Source organism: Falco biarmicus, chromosome 10 (assembly GCF_023638135.1).
Source record: "Falco biarmicus isolate bFalBia1 chromosome 10, bFalBia1.pri, whole genome shotgun sequence".
NCBI lineage: Eukaryota > Metazoa > Chordata > Aves > Falconiformes > Falconidae > Falco > Falco biarmicus.
The window spans coordinates 15,850,149-15,863,458 of NC_079297.1; the positions used below are offsets into that span (position 1 = coordinate 15,850,149).

Here is a 13,310-nt window from a genome sequence, read left to right on the forward strand (position 1 = left end):
CCCTGCGGGGCTCAGGGCAGCTCGTGCCAGCTCTGTACGTGTGGTGGGAGCACGGCAGCAAGCCAGGGGCTTGCCCAGGGCCCAGGGCTGTGGGGAGCGGAAGGCCTGGGGAGGGGACAGAAGGGTCACCCCTCACCCTGCCTGGCCGATAAGCTGTGGCCGGCCGGGAGGAAGGAAACAGGCCGAGCCCTGCGAGGAGCCGGCGCCTCAGTGGCCCCGGGTTCGCTCGCCCGCTGCACCTGGGCTCCGTGGCACCTCCGCTCCCAGCACCGCTGCGGCCACATGGCTCCACTCTGTCTGGGCTGCTGCTGGGCCACCTTCCCTTCGCCACGGGGTCCCTCCGGCCTGGGGGGGCTGCGGAAACATCAATGTGCCGGCTCCGGCAGGAAACCTCCATCTGCAGAGCTGCGCCCAGCCAGGACAGGGACAGAGCCTGCCCTGCTGCTGGCAGCCCTGGAGTTTGGGGTAATCCCCCCACCCATGGCCCCTCGGGGCAGTGATGTAGATGCCCACTGGCGGGGGGAGCCGCTGGGCACCCTCCATGCCAAGCTCGTGCTCGGTGGGGTGGGATGGGCTGAGCTGCGTGTGCACCCATGGGTGCAAACGCCAGGCAGTGGGATGGTGGTTTCATGCGTGGGGAGTGCTGGTGCCTGGGGTGGGGGACACACACCGGGGCTGCTTGTCCCCAGAGCCCTGCAGAGCCTCCTCGGCAGTGGAGCCATCCCACTGGAGTGCAGCTGGTGGGATGGGTGCTGGGTGCTGCCATCCCTGGTGCAGCACGTTCTGTCCCACCGTGCGGGGCTGGGGATGCCCAGCTGTGGTGGGGTGCTGGCAGCGAGAGCCGGGGGCCTGACGGGTGGTGGGTGCCGGTGGTGGGTGCCGGCAGTGGCGCCCGGCCGGCAGCTGCAAGCAGAGAGAGGAAGCAGCCGAGAGCAGCCCCAGCCCCAGCCGGCCGGTGAGGAGGGGCAGGAAGCTGGAATAAATCCCAGGAAGAGCTGCCTGGCTCCAGCTGGTCTGGGCTGCAGCGGATGGAGCTGGGAACGGGAAGGGAGAAGGCGGGAGAGGAACGTGCAGAGGCTTTCTCGGGCCTCAGCCCTGCTCCAGCTGTGCCGGCAGCCCCAGCTCACATCTGCAGCCCCGGCTCAACACCATCCTGCGGGCACAGGGGGCTGGAGGCTCTGCACAGCCCCAGGGCTGATCCACAGTGTGGGGTGAGGGGACCTGGATGGAGCCCAACCCCAGCCCGGGTTTGGGGGTGCGGTTCACTGGGCAGGGGGCTAGCCTGACCCATGTTGTCCACTCTGCCTTCCCTCCAGCTCGCAGCCCTGCAGACCCCCACATGCCAGAGCGCTGGGCTGGGTGCTGCCCAGGCTGGGGTGCTGGCTGGCCCCTGTCCCCACTGTCACCGCGCACAGGCAGCCCCTGCGGCCCCTCGCCGGCCTGGCGCGGCCATGCCCTGTGTGGTCCCGGCGGGGCGGGGGGCGGCCGGGGGCTTTGATGTGCTCGGCTGCCAGGCAACCTCTGCTCCGTGCAAAGCAGCCGCCCCCCCAGCCGGGCTGAGCCCAGCCAGCGCCATATGGCCGAGGCCACTGTTCCCACTCCACGCGCCCCGTTCCCAGAATTGACATGGAAATGAAGCTATCTGTCCTGCCGGACAACGAGCGTGCCGGGACCCCATGCCCAGCTGCAGCCAGGGCAGCGTCCTGGTGCCACACTGGCAGCCCCAACCACAGCACCCCATCCCTGTCCCCGGCACCCCATCCCTGTCCTCAGCAACCCATCCCTGTCCCCGGCACCCCAACACACAGAGTGCCGGGGCAAGAGCATCTCACAGCCACAAGCCAGGGCCACCAGCAGCCAGGGCAGCTGTGCCACGTGTGCTGTGACACCCGCCACGGCAGCAAAGCCCGTCGTGGTCCCCACGCCACCCGGGGTGGCCGGTGCTGGGGGCTGCGGGCAGGGCGCCTGCTGGGGCGCGGGGGCCACGGTGCATTGTTGGCGGCGCAGCTGGCGGCAGCGGCCGGCACTGAAAGGCATTCCTGCGCACAATGTCCTCGGCCTCCCCGCCACGGCCCGGCCGCCACCGCCAGATGGGGGCTAATTAGCAGCTTTGAGAGCCGCGGTGGGAACTGGGCAGCACCAGGCCCTCAGCCGAGCCCTGAATGGAGGGGGCGACCCCAGTGCTGTGCCCACCCTGGGAACCGCCGCTGCACCAGGATGAGGGACACAGGGAGGAGGGACGGAGGGAGTGACAGAGAGATGCAGCTCCCCCCAGGTGGGCTGGCAGGGTTAAAGTCCATCCATGCTGTCCAGGCTTGCTGCCCCCACCCCGAGGAGGAGGAAGAGGAGGGGTGGTCTCAGCTCCCTGCATGCCTGGGGAGGCTGTAGCTTCTCTGAGCATGGCCAGGCACAGGGGGTCTGGCCCCCAGCCCACCCCCACACAGGGTAGGGCAGTGTCATCCTCTGGACCCACACTGGGGCTCTCCGCACCCACCCCAGGGCCAGCCTGCATGACATGCTCTCTGGTTAGGAAGGGCACAAGGTGTCCAGGCTGTCCCCATGCCCATGCCTCCATGAGGGTGCTATCACAGCACTGCCACTGCAGCTGTGCAGCCCACCCTGGCAGCCCAGTCCGCCGGTGGGTGGGGGGCAGCTGAGCACAGCTCGGGATGGGATGCACTGGGACTGAGCTGTCAGGGTGCCCTGGCCCTGCACTGGCTTTGTTTGCAGCCGGGTCCAGTGCAGCTTCCTGCTGCTGCCAACAATGCAGCGGCGCAGCCGGGCCCACAGCACAGCCTCACGGGGTACATGGAGGACGGCAGGGGCTGCTCCAGCACCTGGGCACATGCATTGGTGGGCAGGGTGGGGTGTGTGTGCCTGAGAATGCATAGGTACATATGCATGTATGTATCTGTGTGTGCGTTCATCCATGCATGCCCCCGTGTGTGCATGCATCTTTGTGTGTGAATGTGTGTACATGTATCTGTGTGTGTATGTATGTGCATGCATCTCTGTGCATGTGTGTGTGTGCATCTGTGTGTATGGATGTGCATGCATCTCTGTGCATGTGTGTGTGTGCATCTGTGTGTGTGCATGTACTTATGAACGTGGTTCTACATGTGTGTGCATCCACAGGTTTGTGTATGGGTGTGAATCTTCCTGTGCATGTATGTGTACACCCATACCCATACATCCCTCTGTGTGTGCATGTGTGTGCGCATGCTTCCACGTGTGTACACACATCAGGAGTGGGGTGCACGGACTCAGGCTTCAACCTTCCCTGCACGCCCCCTGCCCGTGTTGGGCTGGGCCAGGGGGACCCCGTCTGAGCTGCCCTGTACAGCTACGGGACCCCCTCCCATTCAGCCCCCGCGGCAGGACCATGCTGGCAGCCGACTGCCCCGCCGCGTCCTCCCGGGGGCTGCACCCACCCCCTCCCGGTGCACCCAGGCCCGACGACCCCCCCCTGCCCAGCAGCTCCGCAGAGGCTCCAGCCCCGGGACTGGAGTGCGAGCGGGGCCGCCCTGCGGCGGGGGAGGGACACGGACCGGGGCAGGGGGTGCGGGGTACGGACTGGCCCTGGCGGCGATGACCGTACCGCCGCGTCCCGGTGGCCGTCCTGGTGTCCCCACGGGGGTGCCGGTAGCCCCGTGTCCCCGTGGGTGTCTCAGTGCCCCCGTGGGGATGCCGAACCTCCCCGTGTCCCTGTGGAGTGCCGGTGTCCCCGTGGGGAAGCCGATGCCCTCCGTGGGGGTGCCAGTGCCCCTGGGCCGGGCCGCAGGTGCCCCCCCGCCCCGCCCCCGTCGCCATGGGCACCGCCCGCCAGGCGCCGCGCTGACAGCGCGCGGGGTTTATGAATGGGTGACGTCACGGCCCTGGCGTCTAACGGTCTGAGCCGCCCGGGAAGCGGGGGGGCGGCGGGGGGCAGGGGAGCTCAGGAGGGATGGGCGGCCGGAGGGGCACCGGGAGGCCTGGGGGGGGGGAGTGGGGGAGGAAAAGGGGCAAGCGGGGCTGTGGGGAGCCCCGGGGGCGGAGGGGAAGCGGGGGCTGCGGGGCGCCCGCCGCCGGGAGCCCGCGGGGCAGTTACCTACGTTAACGGCGGGGAAGGCGTCAGGGCGGGCGGTGCCCGCCAGCGCTGCACGCCCCGGTAGCCCCCGCAGCCCCTGTGCCCCCGGCGCCCCAGCCCCCCGGCACCCTCTCCCCGCCACTGCCCCTTTAAGGCGCTGCCCTTCAGGGGCGCATGAATGGGGTGGGCGGGGACGCCCCCGCCCCCGTGCAGCCGCGATTGGCCACAATGCTCCCATGGCCCCGCCCCCCCCGCCGGCTGCGCTCTATAATTGGCGCGGCGGGGCGCGCTTTCGGCTGTCCGCCCGCAGGGTCCCGCCGCCGCCGTCCCTCGCGCCCCGCCGCCCCTCGCCATGAAGGTTGTCGCCGCCGCCCCCTCGCCGCTGCCTGCGGGCGCCGGTGGCGCGCTGAAGGCGGTGCGGCCCGGGGAGGCCGCCCGCTGCGGGCCGGGCCTGGGGGTGTCCCCGGGGGCGGCGGAGCAGGCGGCCGCCGCGCTGTTGTACGACATGAAGGGCTGTTACTCGCGCCTGCGGGCGCTGGTGCCGACGTTGCCGCGGCACCGGCGGGTCTCCAAGGTGGAGCTGCTGCAGCACGTTATCGACTACATCTGGGATCTGCAGCTGGCGCTGCAGCGAGGGCCCCCCCGCCCCGCCGCCGGCGGGGACCCCCCCGAGGTGAGTGCGGAACCGCCGGCACCGGACCGGCTCCGCTCTCCCGCCGGGCTGCACCGGCCCGGGCGGCTTCTCGGACCTCCCGGCTCTCACCGCACCGGCTCTTTCCCGGGGGCGGCCCTTCCCCTTCCCCTGCCCCTTTCCCTCTCGGGACCCCCTGACCGGCCGTTTCGCCCCCTTTTCCCGCAGGCTCCGTGCATGCCAGCCGCCGACCGGATCCTGTGCCGCTGAGATGCGCCACGGACACCCCGGGACCCCGGCCCCAGCGCCGCGGCTCGCCGGGACCCCTGGCGGGGCTGCTCGGGGGGTCACCCCGCAGCCTGGGCAGGGGGTGCTGCCCGGCGGCCGCGGGACGTATCCTTCTCAGATTGCTGAGAGCATTCCCCGTATTGTATATTACAATGATGCTGGAGAATATTGTTCTACAATAGCTGGAGTTTTGTTATTAAACAAGCCCTGATGACCAGGCATGCCTCTGCTTTCTGCACCCCCTCCCCCCACCCCGGGGCTTCAGGGGGTCTGTGGCTCGGGGATGTGCCCCCAGGGAGCATGAAGCTGGGGGGGAGCCTGTCCAGACCAGTATGGACTGGGGTGGGTGGCAGTGCTATGGGATGGGGGTCTCCCGTGGGCTGGTCCTGGTTCTCACCAGTGTGCTGCTGGGGGCTGTGGGTGGCCTGTCCCTCTCCCAGGCAGGGCTGTGTCCTCACAGCGTGTCTGGGGCCAGACAGATGGGGGAAGGTGGTTTGCATCCCAGTTTCTGCCGTGGGAAGGTGCAGCAGCACTGGGATGCATCTCCCCTGGGCAGGCACCTTGGTGGGACAATGACACAGCGGGGGCAGTGCTGGGTGCCAGGTGAGGGGTCGTTGTCTGCCTGGGCAGTAGTGAGGTTGCAGACTGGGCCTGCCCTTGCCCTTTTTCCCAGCAGGGCCGCCCACAGCATTCCCGTGTCCCTGTTGTGTCACAGCTGAGGCCGGGGCGCAGGTGGCTGCAGTGTGCGAGGCTGGCAGGGGACAGTCCCATAGCAGGGCCCTGAGGGAGCGTGGGTGCGAGCCCTGGGCTGCTGCTGCCCCTGTGGTTCCAGCTTGCCTTGGTGCAACTTTTTGGGAGAAGGAAATTGCATCAGGGGTTGTGCAACCCCACGGGCTGGGGTGCCCTGGGCTGCCCAGTGACTCACTAGTGCCTCAGGGACATGTTGCCTCCTGCAGCAGATGTGGATGGACCTTCCTATGGGCCTGGCAGGGTAAAATAGGGGTGTCTGAGGGGGCTTCTGCTACCCCAGCCATCACCTGGGCAGCAGGTCAGCTTGGGGCTGCTCTAGTGAGACCCTCCCTGTCCTCCAGGGCCCTGCAGCTGTGGGGGGTGTCTGGGGCTGGAAGGGGTTGACTGGCCATGGCTGCAGGTGTGTGCATGTGTGTGCCTCTGCATGAGCATTTGCGTGTGTTTGCATGTTCACAGGCTCCCCCAGTGTGTGTGTCTGTGCCTACTCGTGGCTCCCCAGCCCAGCAGATCTGCTGGCAGGAGGGTGAGCAGGGGCAGGTGACTCGGGGAACCAGGACGCTGCCTGGCCTGGCCAACTTTGTCCTGGCTATGACACAGCAGTGGGGGGACGTGGATGACCTGTCCATCAGCCCTGGTGTCCCGTCCATCATTGGATGGGTGCCCTCCACCAGCTCCCTGATGTCCCCTCCACGGGATTCCCACTATCATCCCCACTAGTGTCCACTCCATCGCTCCCCAGGTGTCCCCGGGTCCCCTCCATCGCCCCGGTGCTGCGGCAGCCCCCGCCTCCCTCCCGGTCCCGGCGCGCGGTGCTGCCGGGGCAGTGGGTCCCTCTCCCGGTGCCCGCCCGCACTGCACGGCCCGGGCCGCCCTCGAGGAGCCCGGAGGAACCCGGGGCTGGGAGAACCGGGGCCTGGGGGCTCTGCTCGGGCCGGGGGCGGTGTGGGGCGTGCTGGGGCTCTTCCCCGCGGCGCAGCAGTCGCATCCATGCCGTGCCCCGCGGTGCCATCCTTGCCTGTCACTTGCCAGCAGGCGTGGAAGCTCTGTCTGGAGCCGTGGGGAGGGGGGCTCCTTGCCCCGACCTCCTGCCCAAGCCCCATATGCCCTTTGCTGAGCCCTCGTGATGCAGCCCCAGCCATCATCGCCCTCCCTGGGGTACAGGGACATGGCATGGCACTGCCACAGGACTGCTGGGACCGTTGGGACAGCCAGCAAGCGTGGAGCCGGCCCATGCCCGGGAGCAGGGCTGGTGGGGCTGAGCTGCCTGGCCGCGGGCTGGGATGCTGGGTGCTGTCACACCGGGATGTGCTGAAGAGCCCCAGGGAAGGCCCAGCCCTGTGGGCACCTGTGCCCCAACCGGTTCCCTCATTGTTTTCATGGGACCTGATTCATCCCGGAAGGGATTAGGGACCAAGGAACTGGGTGACGTTATGTTCCAACCAGCCTGGCCACCGCGGGATGGACATCAGCGTCAGAGCCGGACCCTGCAGCTTGCTGCCACGTACAGCCCTGGGGACATGGCAGAGCTGGGAGCTGTGGTGGGACCTGCGGTTCCCATGGCACGGGGCGCTACACCCGCGTGCCACGGTGAGTCTTGGTGCAGGGTGGGGGCACCTGGCGATAGAGGGGCCATGGGGGACGCAGGGCTCGGAGCCAGGCTCAGCGCTGGCCTTTAGGATGCTGCCAGGGGCTGTGGCCATCACTGTGGTGATGGTGGGTGGCACTGGGGGTCCCAGGCAAGTGGGCAGCTGCTCCTGAGGGGTCTGTAAGGTGCATTACACAGAGCTGTGGTCCCTCTGGTGAGGTCGGCCGTGGGTGCTACACTCCTCCATGGTGCTGGGATGGGGCCCTGGCCCCCACAGGGGGATCCCTGGGTCCCTAGGCTGGATCCAGGTGGGTGGCCGGACCCCTGGCAGCCATAGCCCATGGGACCCTCTGGCCGGAGGGGCTCACTGCTCCTGCCAGCAGCTGGTTTGGGAGCATGGGCAGATATTTCCCTGCGGCTGGGGCTTTTCACAAGGGACTGTAGTTCTGCTCTCGCTCTTACTGTCCTGACCTTCCCATCATGCGATGGCCCTGGGGGCTGCCACCATGTGTCGGCCACCCTGACCCCCAGTGAGGTTTGAGTGCCCCAATGCAGGGTCCCCAGAGCTCTTCCTGAAGTGGGAACAGCCACCGCTCCCCAGTGCAAGCAGGTCAAGCCCTGTCCCCCCAGGGCAGCCCCCCTGCCCTGGAACTGACTCGCTGCGTCCCCCCACTCCTTCATTGTCACCAGGCCCAGCCAGGTCTCTGTGGGTCCCCACATGCTGGCCACATGTCCCCATGGGGAGCCCTGGCTGGTGCCCCCAGCTCCTGCGCACCCCAGGGTGGGGGCTCAGCAGTGGCGCGGTGGGGGACCCTGCCTTCCTCCGCTCCCACGACACGGGCGCGAGTGGGGAACAACGGAGAAACCGGCTTCCCCTTTGAGTCATGTGTTGGGCAAGGCCGGGCTTTTGGTGGCCAGAGTGCCGCGGTGTCCCCTGCCCGTGCGCAGGAGTCTGATGTCACCCTCAGGTCCCTGTCCCTGATATAAGTCCTGGCCAGGCTGGTGCATGGGCATAGGGTCTCTGCGTCAGCCGGGCATCCCACAGCCATGTCCTCTGCTCCAGCCTTCAGGACCTGGCACCGTCCCCGAGGCACACCAGTTGTGGCATGGCTCTGCCTCCTGCTCCTGCTGTCCGCCTTCATGCCCGCCACCAGCACCAACCCTGGCATCAAGGCCCGGCTGACCCGGAGGGCGCTGGAGTTTGGTGGGTCTATGCCCCTGATCAGGCAAGGGGTTGGGGGGGACCAGTGGGACATCCCCAGGGATGATGCCCAGATCACTGAGTATGGGGGATGGAGGGGTTGTCCTGGGTCCAGCTGCTTGCTCCCCACAGCATCCCGGGTACCCCAGCCCCTTTCTTGATGTCATCCCCAAATCCCCTCTCTGCCCCAGGCTGGCAGTTTGGGCTGGAGATGCTCCAGTCATTGCTGCAGAAGGAGCACGAGCTGAATCTGAGGGGCAGCTATGACAGCCCGCTCCTAGGGACACTCACGTACACTGTGCCCCGGTAAGAGCCACTAGTGGCATCCGTGTTCTCATCCCCTTTCCCAACCATGTCCTGGGCACAGTGGCGAGCCCAGGCTGCCCATTTTGTGCAGGATCCACATCCATGAGCTGCAGATAAACGATTCCACCGTGGACTTTGTGGAGGATGTGGGGGTGAGGCTGAAGGTGCAGCATGCCCGCATCCAGCTCAGCGCTGACTGGGGAGCCCAGCTGGGCGCCATGTGAGTCCTCATCCTCATAGGGCACAGGGACGGGGACCTGGGTGGCTTCACTGTGCTCACCCACTCTGTCCTCAGCCAGGACAGGGGCTCCATCGAGCTCCGTATAGGTGACCTGGCCGCAGTGGTGGTGCTGGGGGTGAGCGCGGACAGCAGCGGCCGCCCCATGGTGTGGAACACCGGCTGTGATGCCCGCAGCACTGACCTGCACGTGGAATTCCACTGTGGACACAGGTGATGCTGAGACCCCTGCTCCCCTCCTGTCCCCACCACACGGGGACTCCCCAGTGCCCCCAGCTGGGGCGATGGGCTGGAGGAGGCTGGGATGCCGTGGGGTGATCTGAGGACTCTGCTCTGCCCTGCAGCTGGCTCTACAACCTGCTGGCACCGCTGCTCCAGAGACCCCTGCAGCAGGAGCTGAACAAGCGGGTGGGTGCTCATCCCCCGTGCCATGGGGTGTCGGTGTCCCCATGTGTCCCCCCCGGTGAGCTCAGTGAGTGGCTTGGGGACCCCCATCTGTGGGCTCACTGACTCCCTGCTCTGCTTCCAGCTCTGTGTCGAGCTTCACAGGGGCATCCGCAAGCTGGAGGCTGTCCTGAAGCACATGAGAGGTGGGTGAGGGGACCCTGGGGAGCGGGCGCAGGGCAGTAGGGTGCTGGGCACAGCGGTCTGGGGGTGTGTGGGGGGCTGGTGCCCAGCAGGGTCTGCAGGACCCCACTGTGGGGCCAAACTCCTTCAGTCCCCATGTTAGCAGAGCTGGGGCTGTGGGAGGGGCTGGTGGTCTGACTCCCCCCAACTGCCCCTGTGTCCCTGCAGTGTCCACCCAGCTGGACTCCTTTGCCGCCATTGACCACTCCCTGCTGGGGCAGCCGGCCATCACCACAGAGCATGGGGACGTCGCCCTCAAGGTAACGCCATCCCGGGTGTCCCTAGGCTGGCACTGGGAACTGGGCGTGGGGGAGCAGGGCTGAGCCTCACGCCCATCCATCCATGGGTCTGTCTGTGCAGGGGGAGTTCTTCAGGGTGGGCAAATACCAGCCGAGACCCTCCTCAGCACTGCCTGTAGCGCTGCCCATGGCCCTGCCTGCGGTGCCTGAGCCCATGCTGCTGCTGGCCGTCACCGAATTTGTCGCCAACTCGGCCGCCTTCGTGTACTTCACAGCCGGGGCCCTGCGTAGGAACATCTCTAGTGACATGGTAGGGATGGCTCTGCCTGCGGCCACAGGGCAGAGCTGCCCCCACCAGTGTCCCACCAGGGTGTCCCCATGCCCGCCCATGCCTTGTGGCCCCAGCACCCTGACCTTTCTGCTGCCCTCCAGCTCCCGCGACGGTTCCCGCTCCAGCTGAAGACCAAAAGCATGGGAGTCTTCTCCCCACAGGTGGGTGCAGGTGGGATGGGACACAGGGAGAAGGGGATGTGGAGTAGGACAGGATGCAGGTGGGATGGGATATAGGATGGGTTGCAGGAGGGACAGAACATGGGATGGGTTGCAGGAGAGCTGGGACACAGGTGGGATGGGACATGCAATGGCACAGAGGTGGAACAGGATGCAAGAAGGAGAGGAGATGGGATGCAGGATTGGTGGGACATGAGATGGGATGTGGGCAGGATGGGGCGCAGGAGGGATGAGCTGCAGGAGAGATGGGACACAGGATGTGAGCAAGACGGGCAGGTTGAGATACAGGATGGGGTGCAGTCAGGATGGGACACAGGCAAGACAGGACACGGGCCGGTGGAGCACAGGCAGGGCAGGACTCATTGCCCACCCTGCCTGCACCCAGCCCAGCACAGAGCAGTGATGGGGCACACGGGCCCCAGGGTGGTGGTGGTGACCAGCCAGGAGCCTGGGTGGGTGCCCGCGGTGCTGGCAGTGCCAATGTGGCTCTGTGCCAACCCAGCCCTTGTGCCCTCCAGCTGCAGGAGCGCTACCCAGACCAGCCCATGGAGCTGCACCTCTCGGCCCGCCGGCAGCCCCTGCTCTCCTGCCGCCCCGACGCTCTGCACGGGGCCCTCTTCGGCTCTGCTGAGGCCTTTGTGGTGCTGCCCAACGCCACCCGTGTCCCTGTTTTTCTGCTGAACATCGTGAGTGCTGGTGCTGCTGTGGCACGGGGAGCCGGAGCCTGGCCCCAAACGGCTTAGCCAGGGCTGACCTACTGGCACTCCTGCCTGAGGCCATGCTGGGTGATACTGGGCAATGCTGGGCGATACTGGGCAATGATGTTGCAATGCTGAGTGATACTGGGTGATGCTGGGTGATTTTGGGCAGTACTGGGCAGTGCTGGGTGATGCTGTTGAAGTACTGGGTGATACAGGGCGATACTGGGCAATGCTGCTGGGCGATGCTGGGCAACACTGTGGGGCAATGCCAAGTGATACTGGGAAATGCTGGGGTGATGCTCTGTGATACTGGAGTTATGCAGGTTGATGCTGGAGTGATACTGGGGTGATGCTGGGTTGCAGGCAGTGCCCTGGTCTTTCCAGCATCTCTTGTTGCTGCAGGATGCCAATGTGACAGGGAAGCCGACCATCACCGGGAACAGGCTCGGGGGCACCGTGAGCCTGATGGGGTGAGTCCCCAGTCCTGTGCTGGGTCCGGCCTCCCCTGGGACATTTGTGGGGAGCTCCTGTCATTCTCCACCTTTGGCCATCTGCCTTCCCTTGTCCTGTACCGCCTGCTTGGACCCCATCCTGCCCCTGGCTCTTGTCTATGCCTGCGGCCCTGGCACTGGTACCCCAGCTGGGTCCTCAGCTGGACCCATGCTGCCAGGTTCCCATCCCTGCCCTGGGAGGGGACAGTCCCCTGTCCCCGTGCCTGGCTCTCACACTGCTCTCATCCTCCAGGCTCAGCGTAGCACAGGTGACATCGCACGTGGGCCCAGTGGAGGTGAGCAGCCATGGCAGGGACATGATGGGACAGCTGAGGGGAGCCTTGGACATCACCCTGGGATCAGGGGTTAGGGAGGGTCCCGGGGGCGCTGTGGCTCCCATGCGAGGCCAGCACTGCTGGGTGCTTGCACAGGCAGCGGGGCGCAGCTCTGGCGGGGGAGCTGAGCCCTGCCTGCACCGTGTCCCCTCTGCCTGTCCCGTGCCGGGCTCAGGGGGCTGCCTGTCCCACAGGTGAAGAAGCTGGAGACCCTGCTGAAGTTTGGGCTGTGGCTTTTTGGGGTGCCCTGGGCAAACAGTGAGTGCTGTCCCCATGCTGTCCCTATACCCCCCTCTGGCTGCCCTGGGGCCGCCCCCCTCATGACTCTGCTTTCCCCGCAGAGCGTCTCCGAGCCGGCGTCCCCCTGCCTGCCCCCCCCGGCCTCAGCCTGCTCAGCCCCCGGCTCTCGCTGCAGGAGGTGAGTGCTGCTGCCGCCTCCTCACCCCAGTGCCCCTCCCCCGTTCCCCATGTCCCCCCTCTCACCCCGACTCGCCGCAGGGCTTCGTGCTCCTCGCCACGGACCTACAGTATGAGCGGTGAGACCAGCTGCCCCGTGGGAACGCGCCAGCCTCCTGCAAGCCGTGTCCCTGTCACCGCTGCCATCCCACTGGCAGCCAGGGCAGAGCGGATGCCATCATGGCCCCGTGGCCAGCAGAGCCACCCGGCCGCGGGCCCCCCGCCCCCCGCTTGCTGGGGGTTCCTCGGCAGGGATTAAAGCTGGGAGCATGGCTCAGCCGGCTGTGGGGTTGTGGTGTCTCGGGGGGGCCCCGCAGCCAGGTCCCCCGTGTCCTCTGTGCTGGAACATTGCCATGTCCCCGCTGCGTGGGGCTCCAGCTATGCCTGGTGAGGGGTCCTGTCCCTTGGGGGTCCTGCAGCACCACCAGGTGCAGAGGGGTGGGGGGCTGGGGGCACAGGGTGGTGGGAGACTGGGGTCCTGGGGAGACCCATAGCCCTCACGCCCGTGCTGGCCATGCAGATGCCCTCTGCCCGCCCTCCCCCAGCAGCTGCCGCAGCTCTACGGCAGCTTCCCCCGATGCCCACGGGATGGTGCTCGTGTCCGTGGCCTCCCACGGCCCCGCTCCGTCCCGCCGCCCCCTGCCCCGGCCGCCCCCCGCGCACCCCGGGGGTCCTGGGGAAGGCTGAGCCGCAAGTAGGGGTGTGGGTGCGGGGGCGAGTCGGTGTCCCCCACGCTTGGGGCATCCTGAACAAACCCCGGTGTTTGTGGGGCTGGGCCCACCCACATGGGGTTCAAACTGTGCCGAAATGAGCCCCCCCACCCCCGCAAAGCGAACGTGGTGCCGGGAGGGTTCCCCAGCTCCTCAGCTCAGCCCCGAGAATGTGG

The 13,310-nt window shown here is 67.3% G+C and overlaps 2 protein-coding genes across 3 annotated transcripts; both read left to right on the plus strand.

The window, feature by feature from the left end:
- Nucleotides 1-4,348: 4,348 nt before the first annotated feature.
- ID1 (inhibitor of DNA binding 1) lies at nucleotides 4,349-5,204 on the plus strand. Its single transcript, XM_056354132.1, has 2 exons — nucleotides 4,349-4,739; nucleotides 4,926-5,204. Exons 1-2 carry the CDS (start codon nucleotides 4,419-4,421, stop codon nucleotides 4,965-4,967), a joined length of 363 nt encoding a protein of 120 aa, XP_056210107.1. The 5' UTR covers nucleotides 4,349-4,418; the 3' UTR covers nucleotides 4,968-5,204.
- A 1,939-nt stretch (nucleotides 5,205-7,143) lies between these two features.
- On the plus strand, nucleotides 7,144-12,792 carry LOC130156017 (bactericidal permeability-increasing protein-like). 2 transcript variants are annotated; one of them, XM_056354111.1, is made up of 15 exons: nucleotides 8,186-8,524; nucleotides 8,713-8,827; nucleotides 8,919-9,047; nucleotides 9,123-9,278; nucleotides 9,410-9,473; nucleotides 9,595-9,655; nucleotides 9,861-9,952; nucleotides 10,053-10,241; nucleotides 10,364-10,423; nucleotides 10,960-11,127; nucleotides 11,545-11,612; nucleotides 11,887-11,929; nucleotides 12,163-12,226; nucleotides 12,310-12,386; nucleotides 12,467-12,792. In XM_056354111.1, exons 1-15 carry the CDS (start codon nucleotides 8,368-8,370, stop codon nucleotides 12,506-12,508), a joined length of 1,485 nt encoding a protein of 494 aa, XP_056210086.1. In that variant the 5' UTR covers nucleotides 8,186-8,367; the 3' UTR covers nucleotides 12,509-12,792. The 2 variants fall into 2 exon arrangements, with proteins under 2 accessions (XP_056210087.1, XP_056210086.1); XM_056354112.1 differs by lacking the exons at nucleotides 11,887-11,929; nucleotides 12,163-12,226; nucleotides 12,310-12,386; nucleotides 12,467-12,792 and adding an exon at nucleotides 7,144-7,322 and having other exon boundaries at nucleotides 8,384-8,524; nucleotides 11,545-11,728.
- The last annotated feature ends 518 nt before the right edge of the window (nucleotides 12,793-13,310 follow it).

Coding starts and splice junctions, on each gene's coding strand:
- LOC130156017 (XM_056354111.1), top strand. CDS start 8,368: ATGTCCTCTGCTCCAGCCTTCAGGACCTGGCACCGTCCCCGAGGCACA. Junction 8,828..8,918: donor CTCACGTACACTGTGCCCCG/GTAAGAGCCACT, acceptor CATTTTGTGCAG/GATCCACATCCATGAGCTGC. Junction 11,613..11,886: donor GGCACCGTGAGCCTGATGGG/GTGAGTCCCCAG, acceptor CTCATCCTCCAG/GCTCAGCGTAGCACAGGTGA.
- ID1 (XM_056354132.1), top strand. CDS start 4,419: ATGAAGGTTGTCGCCGCCGCCCCCTCGCCGCTGCCTGCGGGCGCCGGT. Junction 4,740..4,925: donor CCGGCGGGGACCCCCCCGAG/GTGAGTGCGGAA, acceptor CTTTTCCCGCAG/GCTCCGTGCATGCCAGCCGC.